The sequence below is a fragment of the Poeciliopsis prolifica genome, unplaced genomic scaffold (genome assembly GCF_027474105.1).
Source record: "Poeciliopsis prolifica strain line A6 unplaced genomic scaffold, Auburn_PproV2 SCAFFOLD017, whole genome shotgun sequence".
Taxonomy (NCBI): Eukaryota; Metazoa; Chordata; class Actinopteri; order Cyprinodontiformes; family Poeciliidae; genus Poeciliopsis; species Poeciliopsis prolifica.
In genome coordinates, this window is record NW_026562392.1 from 8,793,567 (window position 1) to 8,815,049 (window position 21,483).

At 35.8% G+C, this 21,483-nt stretch overlaps 1 protein-coding gene across 1 annotated transcript; it reads left to right on the plus strand.

The window, feature by feature from the left end:
- Positions 1-1,378: 1,378 nt before the first annotated feature.
- Positions 1,379-19,547, plus strand: slc6a3 (solute carrier family 6 member 3). The gene is made up of 16 exons (XM_055042286.1): positions 1,379-1,713; positions 2,406-2,523; positions 2,986-3,190; positions 4,675-4,806; positions 7,562-7,778; positions 9,103-9,241; positions 9,443-9,577; positions 11,395-11,498; positions 12,144-12,268; positions 12,835-12,947; positions 13,681-13,809; positions 14,019-14,118; positions 16,307-16,407; positions 16,599-16,766; positions 16,907-16,978; positions 17,140-19,547. Exons 2-16 carry the CDS (start codon positions 2,467-2,469, stop codon positions 17,161-17,163), a joined length of 1,821 nt encoding a protein of 606 aa, XP_054898261.1. The 5' UTR covers positions 1,379-1,713; positions 2,406-2,466; the 3' UTR covers positions 17,164-19,547.
- Positions 19,548-21,483: the final 1,936 nt, after the last annotated feature.

Below are 21,483 nucleotides of genomic sequence, written 5' to 3' on the forward strand. Positions count from 1 at the left end.
TGAAGTTTAGAATCTTTCTAGAAAATTAAGTAATTGAAGATTGTTTCTCTTTTTTTCTTGTTCATGTTAATAACGAGTTCAATTTCTCAGGAAATAATCTTGTATATCTCATCATCTCACCTACAACATTTGTTGGCCAACTGTGTTTTATTAAATCCATACTCAGCCCTGCCATTTGCACATGCATCCATCTACTAACAAACTGTATTTGGCACCTGTCCACACTGCCAGAAGTGCCAATACCAGGTTTAATTATCTTGATATAAATGTATCCGATTTGCTATCAGACTCTTATTCTATCAACTCTCCAGGCCACATGTCTTCAAATCTGCATTAACCAGAATCAAAACCAAACATAAAGCTCTATGTCTGGTCTATCCCATTTTTTATGCTCAACGACTCTGGAACAAACTTTTAATTTGATTCAAAAATACTTTTTAAAACTTCAAGAAAATTGCAAAAGCACTGTTTTATTTATAAAAGATTAAGAGATCTGAGCTACTTCAGCATACCTGCTGTTTCTCAGCAGGACTGTGGATCTGACGGACATAAAAATACACAAATACACAAATAACTTTATACTGTAAACTTTAGACATCAAATCGAGGCTAAAACCGCATTTGTTTAGAGTTGCTTTCTATTAATAACAACTACAACATATGTGCCACAGCAAAATGTTTGTTTTTGCTAATTTTGTTGTTCTATTTTTCTCCTGATCATATTAACACTTTAAATGGCCTTATTGTCAAAAATGCACTACATTCAGTATTAAATGAAATACAGAAATGTTATCTAACATTTCAACATAATTTGGGGTTTTTATTAATTGTGATACTTGTCAAAATGAAGAGAAGCAACAAGTATATCTGAGTTTGAGAAATCTACGAAATAAGAATTTCACTTATTGAAACTAACTTCTTAACTAAATTAAGTTTTTGATGGCATTTACATCGATTTAGCTCCTATTGGCATAAATCCCTTTTAGTGTAAAACCAGGAAAGTGCCTCAAGTCAGATGTGACTAAATCCCAGCACTGTTTGAAGACCCCAACTTGAGTTTTGCTCTTGCTCTTCCTCCCATTAAGCCAAAAAAGAGTGAAACACAATCCTCACTGACACTTATGTTAGAGTCTTGTGTGAATGTTTGCACACAAGATTGATAGGTTTTACCAGACAGATGTACATAATGTATATAGGAGATGAGTAAATGCTCAGATCAGGTAAGAAGATGCAGTGATGGGCGAGAGAGCAGCAGGAACGAATGAAGCTCATGTGAGGACAGAGGGAGGGAGGAGAGTGACGATGATGGGGGAGTGTTGTTGATTGTTCCTCATATTTCAAGAGAGGTCCCGCAGACAGATCTCCATATAAGACAACAGGGTGCTCTGATCTCTGCGTCTTGCCACCAGCGACCAGGAGGGTGGGAGATATTTCCACATCTCATCAGACTGCCAGTTCCTGTCATCTTTTTTTTTTTTTTTTTTTTTTTGATATATATGTAAAAATTCTCTGTCTTAATCCTCTTCGTATTTCTTTCAGCCAATGTTGATTTGTGTTTTTGCTTAAATTTTGCAATCCTGGTCTTGGTCTAACTTATCGGAGAACGTCTGCACAAAGATGGTCACCATCAATCTGCACCAGACTGAATAGCATAAACACCGGAATTAAATCATCCAAGTTTGGCAACTGGTGGAGATTTGTCATTTTTGAAAAGGTAAGTGATTTGCTTTAGTAAAGTTATTTGTTTGAAAATGTGTTTTGTCTTTTGATTGTAATATAGTTTTGAAAGAAAAGTTAAGGTTCACCTCACTGTATTTTGAAATTTTGACAAATCCTATTTAATAAAACTTCAAGAAAAATGACATGTGCATTTTGAAAGGCAGATTTCATTTTTTGAAAACACACTAGTTGAAAACAATATCTTGATGCCTGATTGACCCCTTTTTTTTTATTTTTTACAAAAAATAAAAGATAAAACACTGCATGTTGGGATATTTCTGGTAAAGATCATGCTGAGAGACTGTGGTCCAGACATGTGTACAAAATGGCCATCATGAAGTGATAACCTTTTCAAAAAGCTCCTCTATCTCCTCTTGTCACTCTCAGCCCAGACCCTTCAGTCCATGTTATTTTTTCTCCATCCTCTGTTCACTCTACAGTTTATTCAAACCAAATGCATCAGATGTTGGATTAATGCTATGGTGACTTTAAATGTTTTAAATTTCACTAACATTCATACTTAAATGTGATCTTATTTCAAACTAGTGAAATTGTGACTTGACGGCAGCAGTGTGCTGCACCTCAGGGGAAGCTATCTAAGTTGGTATCATTAACCTGATTTCTCGTAAAGGCAATAATTAATCTCTCTTTTTTTGTATGTATTTTCTGTGTCATTCTGCATTCAAGACTCATCAACTACACCTATACTTCCTTTTGCTATTCCTACTGGCACCTCACAGCTGAAGTGATGTCCTCTCTTGCAGCATCAGAAAAATCCTCTCCGAACACCATGGGTCCCAAAGAGGTAAGGACATAAGTGAGGGATAGTTTTAAAAAGGGCAAGTAGGAAATATTTTGTGGAACTACTGATATATTTTAAAACTTTTATTCGTTAATTCCTGGTATTTTTTTTTTTTAGTCTGTATCAATGTTTGTAAGTTGCGGGTGAAATGACTAAAACCTTTGGCTGGTGCATGTGGTGGAGGTGAGAAGCACCATCTGTTATGCGTGGGAAATCCAAGGAGGAGATTGAAACTGGTTCAGCAAATGCAAACACATTTCCATGTGTCAGTGTACGTCCGCATGATCTCGGCTCATGTAGATCTACATTGAACATAGATATTGCATTTGAGAAGTACACACCAGGGGGAAGGGGAGGGGTTGCTTTAGAGCCGTTTCTTTGCTCACTTCTTGAAAAATCTACTTCATGTTTTTTGTTTGTTTGTGTTTGTAAAATATAAACTTATGACAAAGCCTGGTCCCTCAGGTGGAGCTGATCCTTGTAAAGGAGCAGAACGGGGTCCAGTTCACCTCCACCACCTTAGTAGCTCCGTCCCAGACTAACCCCTCTGGAGAGGAGGAAAGAGAGACCTGGGGAAAGAAAATTGACTTCCTCCTGTCTGTGATCGGATTTGCCGTGGATCTTGCGAATGTCTGGAGATTCCCCTACCTTTGCTACAAAAACGGAGGAGGTGAGAAGGAAAAGGCAAAAGGCTGCCTTTGGTGCAAGGAAGGAAGTTAAACAGACGGAGAGATCTATTATTTATTTTGCCTTGCACAAGTCCTATGGGCTTGTTCATGATGACTGGTGTTTGTATATATATATATATATATATATATATATATATATATATATATATAGAGAGAGAGAGAGATAGAGAGAGAGAGAGAGAGAGAGAGAGAGAGAGAGATAGATAGATAGATAGATAGATAGATAGATAGATAGATAGATAGATAGATAGATATTTATGTGAGAACGGCCACTGGATAAAGCACAAAAGCTCTTTCCTGTATTGTACTGGTATTATATATATATATATATATATATATATATATATATATATATATATATATATATATATATATATATATATATATATATATATATATATATATATATATATATATATATATATATATATCCTAGTTTGCCGAGATCAAACTAGGAGGAAAAACACCACAGCTGCTCTGCATAGATTAGCTCTAACAATCAGTGTCACTAATTATGGCTGTTTAACATAGAGCTGTCATTATGCTTAGAGGCTGTACGTGGTGCTGTGGCTAAAAATGAAATGGTATTCTAGCCATGTTAAGGGCTGACATATAGCATGCACCATAGCCTAGCTGTACATTGAGAAACATACTGTTATATTTGATTTTAATCTAACTGACCAAATAAGAAAAATACAAACACTTTTTGAAAATAATATTCAGGTTGTAAACATTTTGTCCAATGCTTTGGCAATGCAGGAGGCATTTTCAGGCGTTACGTTATCACTTAAGTTTTACTGTCAACCAAATAGACAAAAAAGAAATAAATATAAAACAGTCTTGTCAATAAAATGAATGACATTTTCTTTCTCATGTAGAAATTAGTATGTATCCTTTGTTTAAGTCTGATGTTTTTCTTTGTCATGTGTCATGATATTGATGCAATATTACCCTATTTGATAGAACCATATTTACAGAATATTTGTGACCTGCTGCATAAAGAAATTGGTTGGATTTATTTCTGTATGAATATATCCAACCAATTAGCAGTTGTCAGTTTTTGCACCATACCTTACAACCGGATCATATTCATATTTTTAAAAATTGTATTTTTCTAATTATACTCCGTTAATGTGTATTATTACTAAGAAAATAGCCGAACATTATTTTAATGTTGGTTTTTTTAAAGCTTTTTGAAAGTTTAGTGAGATTCTTGTGTGCTTTATAAATTGCCAAGACACACACATAAATTTATTATACAAGCATGAGTTGAAGAACAAACTTTATAAACTCTTAGTATTGCGATTTATTTAGGTGCTCTTTAAGAGGGACAGACAGCACTCTTGTATGACAGTGTTTGTGGATTTGATGTTTGTGTGATGTAATTAGATGTCTTCAATGCCATTCCATGACTGTGCTTCCTTTATATGATAAATAAATAAATGCACATATTGGTTTTGTGCAGGAGCCTTCCTGGTCCCGTACCTGTTCTTTATGGTGATAGCAGGGATGCCTCTTTTCTACATGGAACTGGCTCTTGGGCAGTACAACAGAGAGGGAGCAGCAGGCGTCTGGAAGATTTGTCCCATTTTTAAAGGTAGGACGGAAACATCACCATCTAAATTTATTGATCTCTCAAGCAAAGATGGTTACAGTAAAAATTGTGTATATATATATATATATATATATATCTGTGTGTGTGTGTGCATGTGTGTGTTCTATAATCATATATTATCTTCAATGCAGATTTATTTAAAAAGACATGGGTAGCATCTCTTTAAAATTGGTAGAAGGTGAAAATAATATTTAAGAAAAGAACTTCTGTGTTTGGTCCCTCTCCTCAGAATTAAATGGTCATTACTTTAACTTCAGGTTTCAGATTAAATCACCCAGACACCATAATGTCTTCAGCTGAATTATTATCCCGTGTTAGTCTAAGTGACCTCTTCCAAAGTTTTCTATCCAAAACCTTGGTCTAAAGTGAAAGAAAAATAAACACTCAATTTAAATTTCAAATCCTGTTTTCACTCTTGTTGGTGCAGGCATATTTGCACTTGCACAATAAAAATGTTTGTAATTTTGTTTGCTTTTTTGTCTTCCTGTATGTCCATTTGCCTGCATTCTGATTTGACAACCCCCCTCTTGAAATCTGCATGTTTTTCTTTCTGTGTGTCTGCCCACATGCCTGCCTGTCCACATGCCAGTCTCTTTTGTCTGCCTGTCTCCTCTTTGAGCAGCGACAGGCATTATTTATCCCCCAGAACATCAGGTTCTGTTGCCACTCAGATGGAAATCAAATGAAAATTGGGCTTTTAGACTCCTTCCATGATTGTCCAATCGGGGTGATGCTGGCTGACACGCTTCTCTCACTGAGTACTTTTCAACACATCGTTAAGCAAAGCACTGTTTTAGGAGAATGCCAATTCAAACATACACTAATGGAGACGCAAACATTTGGATGCATTTTTGTTTTTGATCCCAGTTTCAGGCTGAAAAAAATAAATAAAGTTTGCGATTTTGTGCTCTTTATAAGCCTTTATCTTTGTTCAGTTTCTTGTAGTTTTGATCTTATTCATTTTCAGGAAGTTTTCTTTCGTAATTTGAAGAAAATGACCTAAATTTACGTTTCAGTTCTTTGCTTTGTATTCGAATGTGCTTGGAAAATGAAATACCAGTGGAGCATTTGTTGCTTCACAGTGTTCAGTTTTCTGTCTGGTATTACTAAATGTTTCCCACAGTGTGCATGCTCCTATCTACAGTATGTTTGTCTAAGAGTGTGGGCCCCCTGTCAGAGACCACACTGTGTATGTTGACGTTCTAATAACACGCTTCTCTTGCTGAAGGGGGATAACAGTAATTATTCAAATGCACGTACGCATGCCCATATTGACAGTAATTATTCTGATCAGCAAGCTGGTTTCCTCTCAGGATCAATGCGTTTGAAGAAAAGAAGTGAAAACCGGTGATTGAGAGATAGCATGGCATCACGCGGTGCTAATAAGAGGGTTCGCTCTGTGGACAAATATCACATCCACGTTACAAAGATATCAATAAACTCCAGTTGTGGTCAGACGTCTTAGCAAAGGTCAACAATTAACTGCAGCCTTAGAAGACTGGACACTGCTTCAGATTTAGGAAAAGGGCAGATGTGCTGATAATTAAGGCATGAAGCGTTTGTCTTTAAAAGTTCAGTTTTTGGTTTTTGTTCTAGACCGCAGGCATATTTTACAGATGAATACATGCTCACAGAAAAGCAAAAGTTTTTTTTTTTTTGTTTATTTGTTTGCTGTGAAATCTTTTTTCAAGCATTAGTGTAAGATATGACAAGAAAAAAAAGGTCAAAAGTTTTTGGAAAGCAAATGTAATGCAAGTTTAATTTGTTGTAGTGAATACGCTTTGTCCTGCATCACACAGTAATGGAAGCAGAATGTATTTTCTGCACATGGTAGAAATAGCAGCTTAGAAATATATGGTAGTCCATCAAACAGCCTGATTTAAAATACTGTGCAGCTTTTTTTTTCTCTCATGCAGTTGAAAGCTGGTCTTTAAATATCCATCCATCACATTCAAAAGTAGTCCAAAAAGCAGACCTGATATTTGAATACAATAGAGACACAAACAAAATACACACGACTCCTGTCTTTTTGTGTCATAAATCAGACACAAAAAGCCTGATTTATGGAGTCCCTTGGAGATATTTGTATATCTGTCAGATTCATTCCTCCACACATAACTCTAGATTCTGTTCATTAACATTTTAGAGTTGGTTACAAGTGTGACTGGACCTTTCTATCAACAAGTAATCTGTTTGCATGAACCCTGCTTGTAATGCCTTTCTGTAATTCTAATTCCTAATTTAATATCGTCTTTAAAAAGGTAAGTCTATTTATTACAAAACAATCTACAAAACATTTATTTATTTTGTAAAATACATTTCAAGAAGCTTAGTCCTACCTGTACGTCTAAAACAAACTTCATCGGAACATTTAATAACTTACTTTCATTTTGGCTACTGTGAGATCTTCAAAGAGATAATTAGTTATACAACATTATATTAACTGGATCAGAATTAAGGGGCTCAATATAAATAGTAATGTTGTAAAATTTTTACTAATCCCGAATTGAATTACATTTTGTTAGCTCACCATGAGAGGTTGAGCCGATGAAGCCTTTCTTCTGTCTACATCTCCCAGAATGCTATGCAGTTTTGGATTGTAATTCAGGGAATATTCACATGCATTGTCTATTGATATTGATCATGTGTTTATTGCAATACACACATTTTAAATGTATGATTTGTTGTCTAGCCATATTCTATATAATGATTGTAATGTCATTTCTGTCCCCTGCAGGTGTTGGCTTCACAGTGATTCTCATTTCCCTTTATGTTGGTTTCTACTATAATGTCATCATCTCCTGGGCGCTGTTTTACCTCTTCTCCTCATTCACCCACGAGCTGCCATGGGTCCACTGCAACAACACCTGGAACAGCCCAAACTGCTCAGACTGGGCCGACAACAGCTCCATCGGTGACATTTACAAAGCCACACCTGCTCAGGAGTACTTTGAGTAAGTTTAGTTGACCTGTGAATCTAATTTGTTTGGTTCAAACATATTTTCCCTCCCTTAAACATAACTAAACTTAAGAGTTTACTGACATCAGTATCTGCGATGGTTTGTCCACCTCTTGCCCATTGGCTGCTGGAGATAGTCACCAGCACCCCTGGAGAGCCTATAAGGATAAGCGTGTTGGACAATAGATAGCATACTCAGAGGACAACGTCATGTACTATATCCTGAAGTTTTAGTTAGCTGATATTGCCTCCTTCATTATAAAACTAAGCAGGTGTCCTTTGTTTCAGCTTGTTGGATAATGGAATGGAAGGATGATAGTCAGTATTACCAGAGGACAACGTCGCATATGATATCCTGAAGTTTTATTTAGCTGACATTACCTCCTTCATTATAAAGCTGAGCAGGTGTCCTCTGTTTCAGCTTGTAGGGGGGTCGTTCTGTTGTGACAGTCAAAGCTCTTCATCCCTGATAGCTGTGTGTGAAGTGGCAGTGTGCTATTTTCACTGAGCCACCTGCAAACAATTTGGCCACAAAGGCTCAATAAATGGCATTAGTCTCTCTTTTAACGTGTATGTTGATTGAAGACTTAAACCAAAGTATAACAAATATTATGTCAAAATTCATACTTTCAGATGATGTGTGTAATACAGTAGTATACAATCAAGTGTAAATGTACACCACAAAATCTGTTACTTTCACAAATAATCCATTGATGTTTCAGCAAGCATTATATATGAAATGCATCATGTTTTTAACAACTGGTCAATTCATGCTGTGTGCACAAATGTCCTTTAGTCTGGTGTGATCCATTGTTCAGCAATGAAGCTCATTTTGTGAGCTATCAAATCCAGACATTGGTTTGTTTAGGTATTGGTATTCTGCACTGTTGCATTGAATGTCTCTCAGCACCTGTTGTCAGAAAATAAATTCTCTGGGGAGCTCTCAACACATTCAAGCATTTATTCAAAATCTAAATTTAATTAAACATGACTTTGTTAGAAAACAACAGTTAGTTTTACTCTTGCCTGTTTGTGTATCTTGTCTGACCCTCATTTAGTCTCCAAAGTAGTCAAATGTTGTATCGGTTGATGGATGGTGATAATTTCCAGTACATTTATTGCTGCTTAACATTTTAGTAAAAACAAATTTGTTTTAATGTTGGGTAGTAGCCCTTGTCATACCTCTTCGATTTAGAGACATTTTAGAATTTCTGTATTTGGCACCATGAAAAAAGCGGCGTGAACTATTTTCAAGATATGATGTACAGCTGGGGACAAGGGAGTGGTCATGTTCCTAAACTGGATGGTCTGTTTCCCAGACGAGCGGTCCTCCATATTCAAGACAGTAATGGTATTGATGACCTTGGGCGTCCACGCTGGCAGTTGACTTCCTGTTTGGCTGTTGTGATTATTCTGCTCTACTTTAGTCTCTGGAAGGGAGTCAAGACCTCAGGCAAGGTAGGACACACGGCACACATTGGTAAAATAAAAGAAACATAGAAATGTTTCCAATCATCTTGAGTCTAGACTTCATAAAATTGTGAAGCTCAGGCCCTAAAACCTTTATTACTCTTAGTTAAATGTTTGTGTGCCAGCTTTTATTTGTACTGTCTGTAAAGGTTTGGGTTATCTGCAATGTATGCCATGTGACTCTTTAAGGTTGTATGGATCACAGCCACCATGCCCTATGTGGTCCTGACTGTGCTGCTGCTCCGTGGAGTAACTCTGCCTGGAGCCATGGAAGGCATTAAAGCATACCTCTCTGTCGACTTCCTGAGTCTTTGCGATGCCAAGGTGAGTCCAGACAGATACAAAGGAGATTAGAAGGGGAAGCTATGTGGCGACTCAGAGCTCTTTTGAAGGAATGCTTTAATATTTTCATGTTTTGTCAGTTTTTTTTGTTTCGTTTTTTTTTTTTTTTTTCTAGCACAAACCTACAACTTGACAAGATGTCTGAAATCTGAGAAAGTATTACATGTTTAATAAACACTTTCTAAGACAGAGTGCCGGCTCACTTTTGGTACATATGCGTAAAACAATTCAAAGCTAATGAAGCAATTTTGCACAAAAAATCACAGAAAATCTTAGAAAAATCAAGTCTTTTTTGTGAGAATTTATTGGGGTGGAGATTGGGTTGATAAAATCCCAATTGGCACATGTAGCAGTTTTATGCATTTTATTCTTTATGTTTGTCAGAATGTCTAGGAATATCTAATTAGTAGTTATTGCCAGTAATGCAAAAAAAAAAAAAAAAAAATAAATCAGCCCTATCACTGCAAATGCAAACATGTGGACTTTGTAAAGCTTTACTGGGATTGTAACGGTAACCATAATCGGACCAAGTCTTTTGGCCAAATGCACTAATGGTGAAAGGCATCTTCACCGCTTGGTATGGTGAAGAATCTGTGACACTGTGGGCCTGTACTTCTCAAAATGCTCTTTTAACCTTTGTTAGTCAGTGGCATCATTAATTCTTTAAAGCAATATCTTAAAATAAGGCGACCTCTGCTAGACAAGTAAAAATTGGTAGTGTACGACCATCTGGATCCCCATACCTTAATACTATAGTAACGAAAGAAACAGTGGAAGAAGAAATATTCTAAAGTCAATCTTTCCTCATACTTTGTGCCCAAAAGCCACAGGCAGAATCAGAATGTACAAACTACTAGCAGCAGTGGTACAAATAATTGCACCACCTCTGACTTGGATCAAAACAGTTATTTATTTACATGGAATCCTCCCCCACACACACACTTAAAAAAGGTGCATAAAGATTGATATTTCTCAATATTTTAGTGTGAGATTTTGTTCCCTGAATTAAAAAATCACTTATTTTATTACTTTTCACACAACTTTATCAGAGGTGCCAAGAGTTGGCTCAGCACTGTTAGGTTGTCTAATGCACTGCATTATAGAAAGTAGGTATACAGAATAATGTAGGTATTTGAAATTATTGAACGTGAAAGATGATGTTCACTGGTAACAGATGCAAGGCACAGAGTATTTTACAACAATTAAATAATAATTCTAACTCTATATTAGTTTTGGTACATATTTTGTTTTGCAATGACAAACTTCCTGCTATACATTTTCAAGTTGTGTGTAAAAATATGCAGTTTCTTCTGCAAAGTCACCTCTTTACATTAGATATTGTTTTAATATTTATTAGAAATTCACAAAGTAGTCTTTGCCTGCTGTTTGTCTCAGATTGATTGTGAACCAATCTGAGAATTAAACTAGGAGTTATATTGACTCACAGAGGCAACCAATGAATGCCTTAACAGCGTTACTAGATTTTTATTATTATCGGTTTAAAGGACTGTCTATTCACAAATGTTAGGTGTCATGGAGCTTAAAAAGCAAACATGCAAGACCAAGATTGAGGAACCTTGATGGAGAGACACCGAGAAATTTATGGGAGCAATTGGCAAATTAGATTAAATAGATGCATGGAGCAGCAATTTGCAAAATTACCCCCTGTATTCACATGTGTCTTTCATCTACTGCTGTTGAATGAGTTTCCTGCAATTATCTCAAATAATGGCTTTTTTCCTCTCCTGCACCTTTTGTTTGCCGCTTCATATGAGTGTGCTTGTTCTTTCGCTCCCCAGGTCTGGATTGAGGCTGCAACACAGATCTGTTTCTCACTGGGTGTGGGGTTTGGTGTGCTAATTGCATTTTCCAGCTACAACAAATTCAGCAACAACTGTTACAGGTACACACACCCCCACACACCCACACACACACACATGCAGTGATAGGCAGGTGGGGGTTCATCAAGGCAGACAGGGGTGGAGAACTTGCCATGCTGTTAAAGCACGCTTGCTGTACTAGTAGGTGAAATAGAATCACCTTTGAAGCTACAAAAAAAGGAATGTTTGACAGGAAGCCATGCGGCTGAAAATTTAATAAGACAAAGTATAAAATTCTTGGAAAATCCAAAAGCAACCAGATCCGCTTCTGCTTTTCTATTGTTTATGATAGCTGACAGACAATACAGTTCAGCTAAAGAGCTAAAGATACAGAAAATTATACATAAATTTATTTAATTTTCAAGAATCTTTCTATTAATTTATGTACACTGCTTACCTTTTTCTAGACTTTACAAAAACAACTAAATTGTAGCTTGTCATCTACCAACTTAACAGAAGGACTAGAAAAACAGTCAATTTTCTTTTTTCTAAATCATTTCTTCAGTTGCATTTTTAAAAGGCATACGCAAAGGGAAACTCCCTGGACCAACAGACGGCATTTTCTTTAATGGATATGATCAGTTTGGTAGGATGTCACTGTGCTCTGGCTAAAACGAAGTTTTTATGCTGTCAATCTGTATAAAATCATTGCGTTTTGTTTCATCCAGGGATGCTATCATAACCAGCTCCATCAACTCTTTGACAAGTTTCTTCTCTGGATTTGTTGTCTTCTCCTTTCTGGGGTACATGTCCCACAAACACAACGTGGCTCTAGACAAAGTCGCTAGAGATGGTATGTTATTGTAAAGACCTCAACCTTGTAGTTTAATATATTAATATGATTAGGACACTTCCTTATGATTTTATAATTTCCAAAAGTGCATGATCTGATTTAGTTTTTGGTTATCCTTACTGAATCATGTTTAACATGGACACGTATTACTGAAATAGGCCACTGCAATGAAGGCATATTATTTCCATCTTGACTATGTTGTGTCTATACGCAAAAAAATATGATTTAATGTTTATTTTCACACCTTTCTATTCGACCAAACATTTTCTGTTCCAGTTGCTTAAGCTTCAATTAGGGGTTCACTACAGTCTCTCCCTTGTGCTTTTGAAATACATTGATCACCGTAGAACTGAACATCCCCCAAAAAAGATGCACTTTTACTCATGTTGTGGTCCAGTTGCCTGGTCATCAGTTCTTGCCACTTGTCAAACTACATCGAATCTTCATGGTTGTCCTTTTCCAAATGTTTTTTTTTTTTTACTTCTTACTAATACATGTGCAATAAAACATAATCATTGGTCTATGTGATGTTCTTCTGTTTACTTTTTGATTTTTCTCTTCGCCAGGTGCTGGTTTAGTGTTTGTAATTTATCCAGAAGCCATTGCAACATTACCTGGTTCATCAGTGTGGGCGGTGATTTTTTTCATTATGCTGCTGACACTTGGTCTTGACAGTGCGGTGAGTATGCATCCACACACAGAGACTCACGTTCACATCTCTTATTTCACTTCGTCATTTGGGACTAGCCCTGTTTACGATTCACTGTGATGTCATATTACCAACATTGGTGGTAATTTATTCGCATATTGGTTGGAGATTTGACAATGAGAATTGTATACCCGATTTCTAATATTTGCTTTTTGTAAAAATTTTGAACTAATAACAATTTGTCTTGAACAATCTTATGACATAAAGTTAAAACATATATATTTTTTTGTTTTTTCTCATCATAAGCAGAAGCAAAGTTACAATGTGTATTTGTATTACAAGTTATAGTAAAACAAGTTTGCTTTTCTTTTTTTTATTTATTTTTTTATTAGTGCCATTAGATTAGAAAACACCAGTTCCAGTTTAATAGCTTCTTGCACATTCATTGCAAACATATAACTTTGAAAATGAGAATCAACAATGCAGAGTGTTTTTCTTTAACATGAATTGGTAATATTATAATATTCAGAATTTAGGAAAAGATAAGATTTTTAAGTTTCTATGCAGCTGCACACTGATGAGAGCCAATTGAGCTGACAGTAATTATTGTCAAAGCTAATTTCTCATTTCTAAGAAAGCTCACCCTACAATAAAGTTAAAATGACCATTTTCAATTTTCCTATTTTTTTTGTTCTTAACATTCATGCAAACATCTGCTGTCTGATTCTCTCTCACTTTGTGTTTTGTTCTGATTCCACTGTAGATGGGTGGGATGGAGTCTGTGATCACTGGGCTGATTGATGAATTCAAATTCCTTCACAAACACAGAGAGCTGTTCACCCTGTTTATTGTTGTTTCAACATTTCTCATATCCCTCTTCTGTGTCACAAATGTGAGTTTCTTACCAGGAAGACTTTTTGCATGGCATACTAGTTTGATTGGTGGTGAATATTCACCAAGGCAATGCTTAAACTCTTAATTACAATCAGTGTCCTTCCAAGAAACAAATATTTGCATTTGCAGTTCACGTTGTAAATAATGTCTCACAATGCCAAATTAAACCTATGTGGATTTAATTATGTTTCTTTTTTTCTCTTTTAGGGAGGGATGTATGTGTTTACTCTGCTGGATCACTTTGCAGCCGGAACATCAATTCTCTTTGGAGTGCTTATTGAAGCTATCGGCATTGCCTGGTTCTACGGTGAGAAAGATGAGCTAAAGTAACAAGGAGAGATGCCACTTGATTCATTTTTCATCATGACCAGCAAAGCTGATGCTTTATTAAGGGTCTGAAGAGAAATTGCTTGGTCTGGGTGTTGTGTGCTCCAATACAACATGCCTTTTATTAGATATAAAAGAGCTTCAGGTAGAAGGTTATAGTATTGGCCTCTTCTGTTCTGTCCCCATGCTGTGCATATTGTTGGGAAACTGTTTGTGTGGTTCTTATGAAATGAACAGATGGAGAGAGAGTCTGACCAGTGACTGTGTTATTCCTCTCAGCTCACTCAGCAGTGGTGAGTCAACAAACAATAAAAATCATTGCTCAGGAACAGGCACTTCCTTTTTCTGTCACCTGTCACAGTCGCCTTAGTCATTGTGGTTATAGCTGAGGTTTGACTAGTCATTTATTACACAAACATTCTTTTGGCATTTCATTTGAGTGTTGCCAACAACATTTTGAAGAAATTATTCCCCAGTAAATTCTGACATAAAATTACTGACACCTTAATTTTATTAATTTAAATTGCATTATACAAATGTTTTGGTCAAATAATTCCCAAGGTATTTTTTTATGTGTGTGTGTGTGTGTGTGTGTGTGTGTGTGTGTGTGTGTGTGTGTGTGTGTGTGTGTGTGTGTGTGTGTGTGGGGTGTGGGTGTGTGTGGGTGTATATGACATTTGTATATTCTTCCTTTGATTCATGGGTTCTACCAGCAGACGCAGATTTTCCATTCATTCCAAAAAAATTTTTTCTTACTGCAACTTTTCTCTTTAAATTGCCTTGGATTGATGGATATTAAAATATTAAAATTAGTCTGTGATATTTTTTTTCTTTCAAAATATGGTTCAATGGCAGACCATACTGCCATTGAAATACGTTCATGGCATCATGGTAAGTACACTCACATTTTTTTTTATCAAATTGTACCACTTCCTACTTCTAAGGACAATTTTAAGAGAAATAACCCAGCATGATCATTTTTAAGTGTGGGAAGAAGGCTTTGTACACAGAGAGAACAGCCACAATGTTTAGCTTTTTTCCCAAAACATTTTAAAATCTAAATCCTTTGTTTTAACAGGTTACAAAAAGATATGTATTTACATTATGTTTTTTTCCGAAAGGTCTCAAATAATTATTTTTTTTATTTTTTTTATTTGTTTTCTGTAAATTGAAAAAAATATGAACAGCCAAAAAGTATTGCAAAAATATGAAATATCTGGCAGAACTACTGACGTGAGCCGACTTTCCTTCCCTGTGGCTTTTAACCCGGAAAGTGGGGGGGTGAATAAAGATCTGAGTAGTACGAAGCCCCCAGGCAAAGGGGGTCAGCATATTACCCCAGTTTGCTGGATCTTGACCTTGGCATGCCCAATAAATCATGCCCGAGGCCTCAATGGGCTTTTGCTGGTCTTTTTTATATCCTTATAACTACTGACAGAAACTCTTGACCCTCTGGCTACTGTGGTCTTTCATTCTGCTATCCACTACTTCAGAATTATTTGCTGAACTGGTCGTCAGACTGGATATATTGTTCTACACTGAGGAATGTTAGGCAACACGAAACAAAAAAAAGAAAAAAAAAACATATAAAAGAACGAGTGAAGGGAATTTATCTAACTTTGCACAATTACTTTAAGCATTGCTCAGTTAGTGTTTTCTTATAACTGTTATGCTAGATGTAATAGTAGGAATTTCCATAATACATTTGTTTTTGCATTGTTCTACTTATACTGTACTTTTGTCTTCAACACCTAGACAGATAAAACAAGGGACGATGCGCTAAACACCCTCTTATAAAAGACATTTTTCATTTGGTATCAAGGTAATTGAGGCAGTTCAAAGCAAAATTGTTGTAACCCATCAATCCTAAAAAAATTTAAATAAGCCTTAATTTTATGTTTACACAGATTGTTATGTCTGAATTCTAGATCAACATGTTGATATATGAAACCACCTTTATATGCATCAGCATCAGTTTCTCAGTCTTTGATTATTTTGAGGTTATTATTATTGAGTGAACATAAATATCAGCATATTTTATTTGTTTTGTGGAAAATACTATTCTGCTCCTGCATAAATTTGTTCCTCCCACCTTGTTTAACCCACAGCCCTATCTATCACTCCAAATTCCACCCAAAAGTTTGCATCTTTGTCTTTGTGTGTTTTAGGAGTGGATCGTTTCAGTGATGACATTGAGGAGATGATTGGTCACAGACCAGGAAGGTACTGGAGACTGTGCTGGAAGTTTGTTAGCCCTTGCTTCCTCTTGGTGAGTCCTATCCACTGTAGATTTGTGATTTATAACACAAACATCGGTTAAGCTTACATTAAATTCCACTGGCTCATACAAAAACATGGATTCAAACTTCTGTTTCTGTTTTTGAGGCCTTTGGTAAATTTTGTTTTTGGAAAAATTATTTAAAGTCGGCATTTTGTGTTTACGCTTTTCTCCACTTATAGTTTATGGTTGTGGTTAGTTTCGCCACATTCAACCCTCCAAATTACGGCTCCTACATGTTTCCTCAATGGGCTAACCTGCTAGGGTGGTGCCTGGCCATGTCATCAATGACCATGGTTCCATTGTATGCCATCTACAAGCTCTGCACACTTCCAGGAAGGTTTTGCGATGTAAGTCTCCATAATTAATTTCATACAAAGCAAGCAAAATATATATTTTTTTATCTTTTGCTTGCTTTGGTACAGTGATACATTTTTGTTTGTGAGGCTGACTGGCTTAAGAACAGGTACTAATCAGTCTTCCCTAACAGCGCCTTGCTTATGCTATCACCCCGGAGACAGAGCATCATCTGGTAGACAACGGAGAGGTTCGGCAGTTCACTGTGAGTGTAACCTTGAGCCTAATTCTTTTTTTAGCATACAGTTAGATCTCCAGAATGTATCTTTTGTACTTCTCTGATAAAAAGCTAGTTTGCTGTTAGATTTTTGTCATGATTACAGAGTGTTTAACTTTACGGACATGCTGCACTCCCCCCCCACACAGCTGCATCACTGGTTGGTCGTTTGAGAGCTGCAGAAAGAGAAATGGAAGGAGTGAGAGAGAAAGAATGTCAAAGTGGATGCTGGATGCATGCAAAAATAGAAGCCTAAAGAGCTAATGAGAGAAGACAGCCATGTAAACTGATCACAGGGATTAGGATGCAGAGCTTAAAAGTGCCAAGAAAAAAAAAAAAAAAAGAGGAAAAAAAAAATCCACACAAATTGTAGTGTTGTTCAATTTTAATAGTGGATGTGTAAAACTGTGCATCGGCCCCTATCTACTGTTTCTCCACAAGCTTGTGAATGGGATTCAGTAAAATAGTTCATTTGATGTTCAGCCTGCTATTTCCGTAAAATGCAAAAAGCCCATGAATGAATAGCATGGAAGTCTTAGCCTGCTGGATATTAGTGTGATGAATCCTCCCCGTGTTTTATAACAGTAGGACATTGTCACTGCTGATGAATGAACACAGAAAGATATTGTGAACATTGTATGGTATGTTTAGTGGCGCAATTTAGGACGCAATATTTTAAAATTGATGATGTTGTAGAGGTGCTACACAAAGCATTAATTCTCTTAAAACAAAGTGCATTTTATTTTGGATTATTCCTATTACTGATCGAGATTTAGGACTAAAATAATTGATCTGAAGAATTCTAACTTATTCTATGTTCCTACTAGGACTATGTAATAATTAATTGTAGTTGATAGACTGTTATGATTGCAATAGCCTTGCAGAATTTAACTTGCTTAGATCAGAATCACTTACTTACATACAATGCTTTATTTTTTTCAAATACTTATTTTCAAACATTCTCAGTCAATATTCTTTTAGGTGACACATGACCCAAATTATGCTATAGCAACTGTAACTCTTTTTTTATTTTTATTTTGTATTTAATTTTAAAATATAAATATTGAAAATGTTAAGGAAACCCCAGAGTCCCCAAAAGGTCACGTTTAATTACATCCAATTAATTTTTATCTGCCTGACAATGAAGTTAGCATTTTATGTGAAATGTAAAGAAAGACAGTATCCATACTGTACAAGGCTACAATACTGCACATAAATCTATAGCTTCTTCTTCCTCTTTTTCACAACAGGGTGTCTCTTTACATCTGGTTGTTTCAGAAATGAGAAGGTTTTCATTGCATCAGGTACAATGTAGTAACATTCGAATAGGGAACTCAGTCCTATTTGCTCAGTTAAATTCAGGTGGTGACTTTTTTTGGAGGGGAGGAGAGTGCTTCAAGAGGAATAGACGAAGAAGTGTTCACCATCACTGTTTATTACGAAAATGTTTTCTTTGCTTGCATCTCTGAAAGTGAAGATCAGAACCTGAAGTCGCATCTGATTTAAATTTCTAATCAAAAGTTAAAAAAACATAAAAAGCCAAATCAAAAAAAGTATATCCATGAAATTTTTTTTTCATAATATCTAAAATTTAAATCTCTGTTTTGTCCTCATTATTTGTTAATAAGTCGCCAGAAAACCAACATTTGACATCCATGTAGTGACCACAGAGCTTGATTACAAAGATGTCAGCAAAAAAGATATTTATAGCTGTGTGTCATCAGCATAGCAGTGGTAAAATATTTGTGTTGTCTAAGGACAGATCCTTCCAGGACACAATGAGCATTGCTAACTTTACCAGCTTAAAAATGACCAACAAAACAGAAAACTGGTCAGATAATTGAATCCTTACCAGAGATGTCACCTTGCACACCAAACTGGCCAAACCCACTTTGACCTTTTGTGGACTCTTTACTCACAGATGATTAATCCTCGATCAACCAAAGAACAGATATTGCTTCCTTAAATGAGATTATTTTTTACTAAGAGATTTTCCTTGAAGAGTCAATGGTTACTAAATCACTGCCGCTAAATTTGTAATTGTCCTCCAAGGGCATTAAGTGAAAGTACTGACGGTCATGTTTCCTTTGAAAGGCATTTAGCTTTAATTTTACAGTTTACATGAGGCTGTTATGTATTCTAAGACTGTTTTCAAAAGTATTTTTTGTAATTAAACTGCAAATTGTCACTGTATCATATAATAAAGAAATGTTCAAAAAATATATATATGTTTAAGCAAAGTAAATATAAAGCTTGGGAACTTGCACTGTACTATAAGAAAGTGACGAAGAAAACAGATATTAAAGAGAAATATATGAAAATCCATATTTGCTTTTCTTTTTGAGTTCTTTTGTCTCCATTAGAAACCCTTTCCCAATAGGTAAGCAATCATTTCTTTTTCCCACTTATGGTACATGTAAAACACTGAAGGGTTATTTTTGTCCCAACTTGTATGCATGTGCTGCTGTATTGTGCCCGGTGATGTTTCTGACTGTATGATTATGTTTTGTACTGTCAAATTGAAGTATAACAATAAAATTGTTACTTTAAAACATAACCTTGATGCCTTCACTTGATTGTTTAAATAAAATATGTAGTCTTTGTGGCCTATGTGTGTCACATTCTAATGGCTTCCTAAAAGTTTATAAGTAAACAACTAAAGCTAAATGATTGATATTGAACTGTAAAGCCTGATTACAGTGAAATAATTCATTGCACCAGCTTTGAGCATACAGAAAGTATATGTTTTAGGATCATTGATTCATGCTGAAACTGTCTCTCGCTCTCTGAATTGAAACATCAATCATGTGGCCTTCAGACGTGTCTGTTTCATACACGTTTTTTTTTTTTTTTTTGGTCTGTCGGTTTTCAGTTGGATAAAAAAAAAAAAAATATCAATCATTGGGCATTTAAATTTTTTTCTAAGCATGACCAACAATCGCTCATCTTACAAACTCCTTATATTACAAACTCCAGCAAAATCAAAACCCTATGCTGCAATTTACAACAAGCAGACAAATGTACATAGTCTCTTCAAAAATGCATTGGTACTTTTCTCAGTAAAAAATATTTTGATCAAATATTTACATTCATGTCATCACTCCTGGTCTTCCACAGCAACAATTCACTGTGCCCTGTTTCTAGTTTCAGCTCTTGAAGAGTGCAACCTGCACAATCAAATCTGTTGAAAGTAGGTTTGGTTTTAGTCGACATAGTAACATCTGCTACACTATAATACACTTTCTGTATGATGAGGATGATATTGAGGATGCGCTCAACAGGACGTGTGTGACTCGACCTTGGCTCTGTTTGTTGACAGTCTTAAAACACAGTGAGAATTGCACAGTGAGTTGCTGTGAGAATTTTTCAAATGTTGTCAGCCCAGAGCAATTGCAAGGCAATTTAGCCCATCAATGGATATGGTTTAAAAGGTGCCATTATCGCACCCAATAAACAAAACAATTATGTATAATTTCATGTCTTGCCTTTGATGTTGAAACTGAAAATATAGTCACAAGGAGTAGCAGAAGGAAATGCAACTTTATTTGCAGTTGCGGCGTAGGTTATTCTTTTTGTCTTGAGATTGTGTCAATGAGGACAGACACCTTCAGCAACCAGCAAATTGGGGCACATTGTTACCAATTAAATATTAGCAATAATATATACCAGGATTTTGAAACTGTTGCCAAAATCTAGTGATTGGACGACTGGACTGGACTGTACATGGTTTGTAATTGAGAGAGCACTGATAGATTAAAACATTACATTAATTGTTTTAGTGCGTCACAAAACGCACTTACAAAGTGGTAAATTGAGACATCAAACATAGCTTCCTTATGCTTACTTTATTTGGTATACACCGCCCTCTTCTGGTCAAATAGATATTACTTTGTTCAAAGTCAGAACTTTGAATAGATTATGCCTTTAAAAACTTTGGGAATGCCCAGTTTTGCATGTCACGGCTTAATAAGCATATGATTGATTCATTCATTTACTTAATCTAAGTTAGTTTGAGATAAACTTGTGGATCCATTACGAAGCGCATCTTGAATAATGCATGTGCTTGAGTGGCATGAATCAAAAGAAAACCACAAGAGGAATGTGGACTTTCTTTGGTCCAGTTTCTCAATTTCACATAAAATGTCTGATTAAAGGGGAAAAAAATGTTTGCAAACAAAGACATACAAACCTAATTTGGTTACGTCATTTCTCTCGGGACGAGTCGGACAAAATTCCAGCAAGCTACAGAGAAGAGGAAAACATACTCATAAAATCTGATAAAAGGCCATGGCTTAACAGGCCATGGTCCCAAATACTGAAGAAAGGTATGTAGATTTTTGACTATTTGCATTAAAAAGGTTCTGTGATCACAACCTAACATTTTAATTTTTGTGAATGCTTCATCTGTTTGAGAGATTTTCTATTTATTTATTTTTATTTTTCAGTCAGGTAAATCTCTTTTTTTATGTATTTGCCCAAAAGAAATGAAGCTG

Bases quoted from the DNA above. Each gene is read 5' to 3' on its own strand.
- slc6a3 (XM_055042286.1), top strand. From the start codon at position 2,467: ATGTCCTCTCTTGCAGCATCAGAAAAATCCTCTCCGAACACCATGGGT. The intron at 3,191-4,674 runs GTGAGAAGGAAA...GGTTTTGTGCAG, and splicing joins TTGCTACAAAAACGGAGGAG to GAGCCTTCCTGGTCCCGTAC. The intron at 9,242-9,442 runs GTAGGACACACG...TGACTCTTTAAG, and splicing joins GAGTCAAGACCTCAGGCAAG to GTTGTATGGATCACAGCCAC.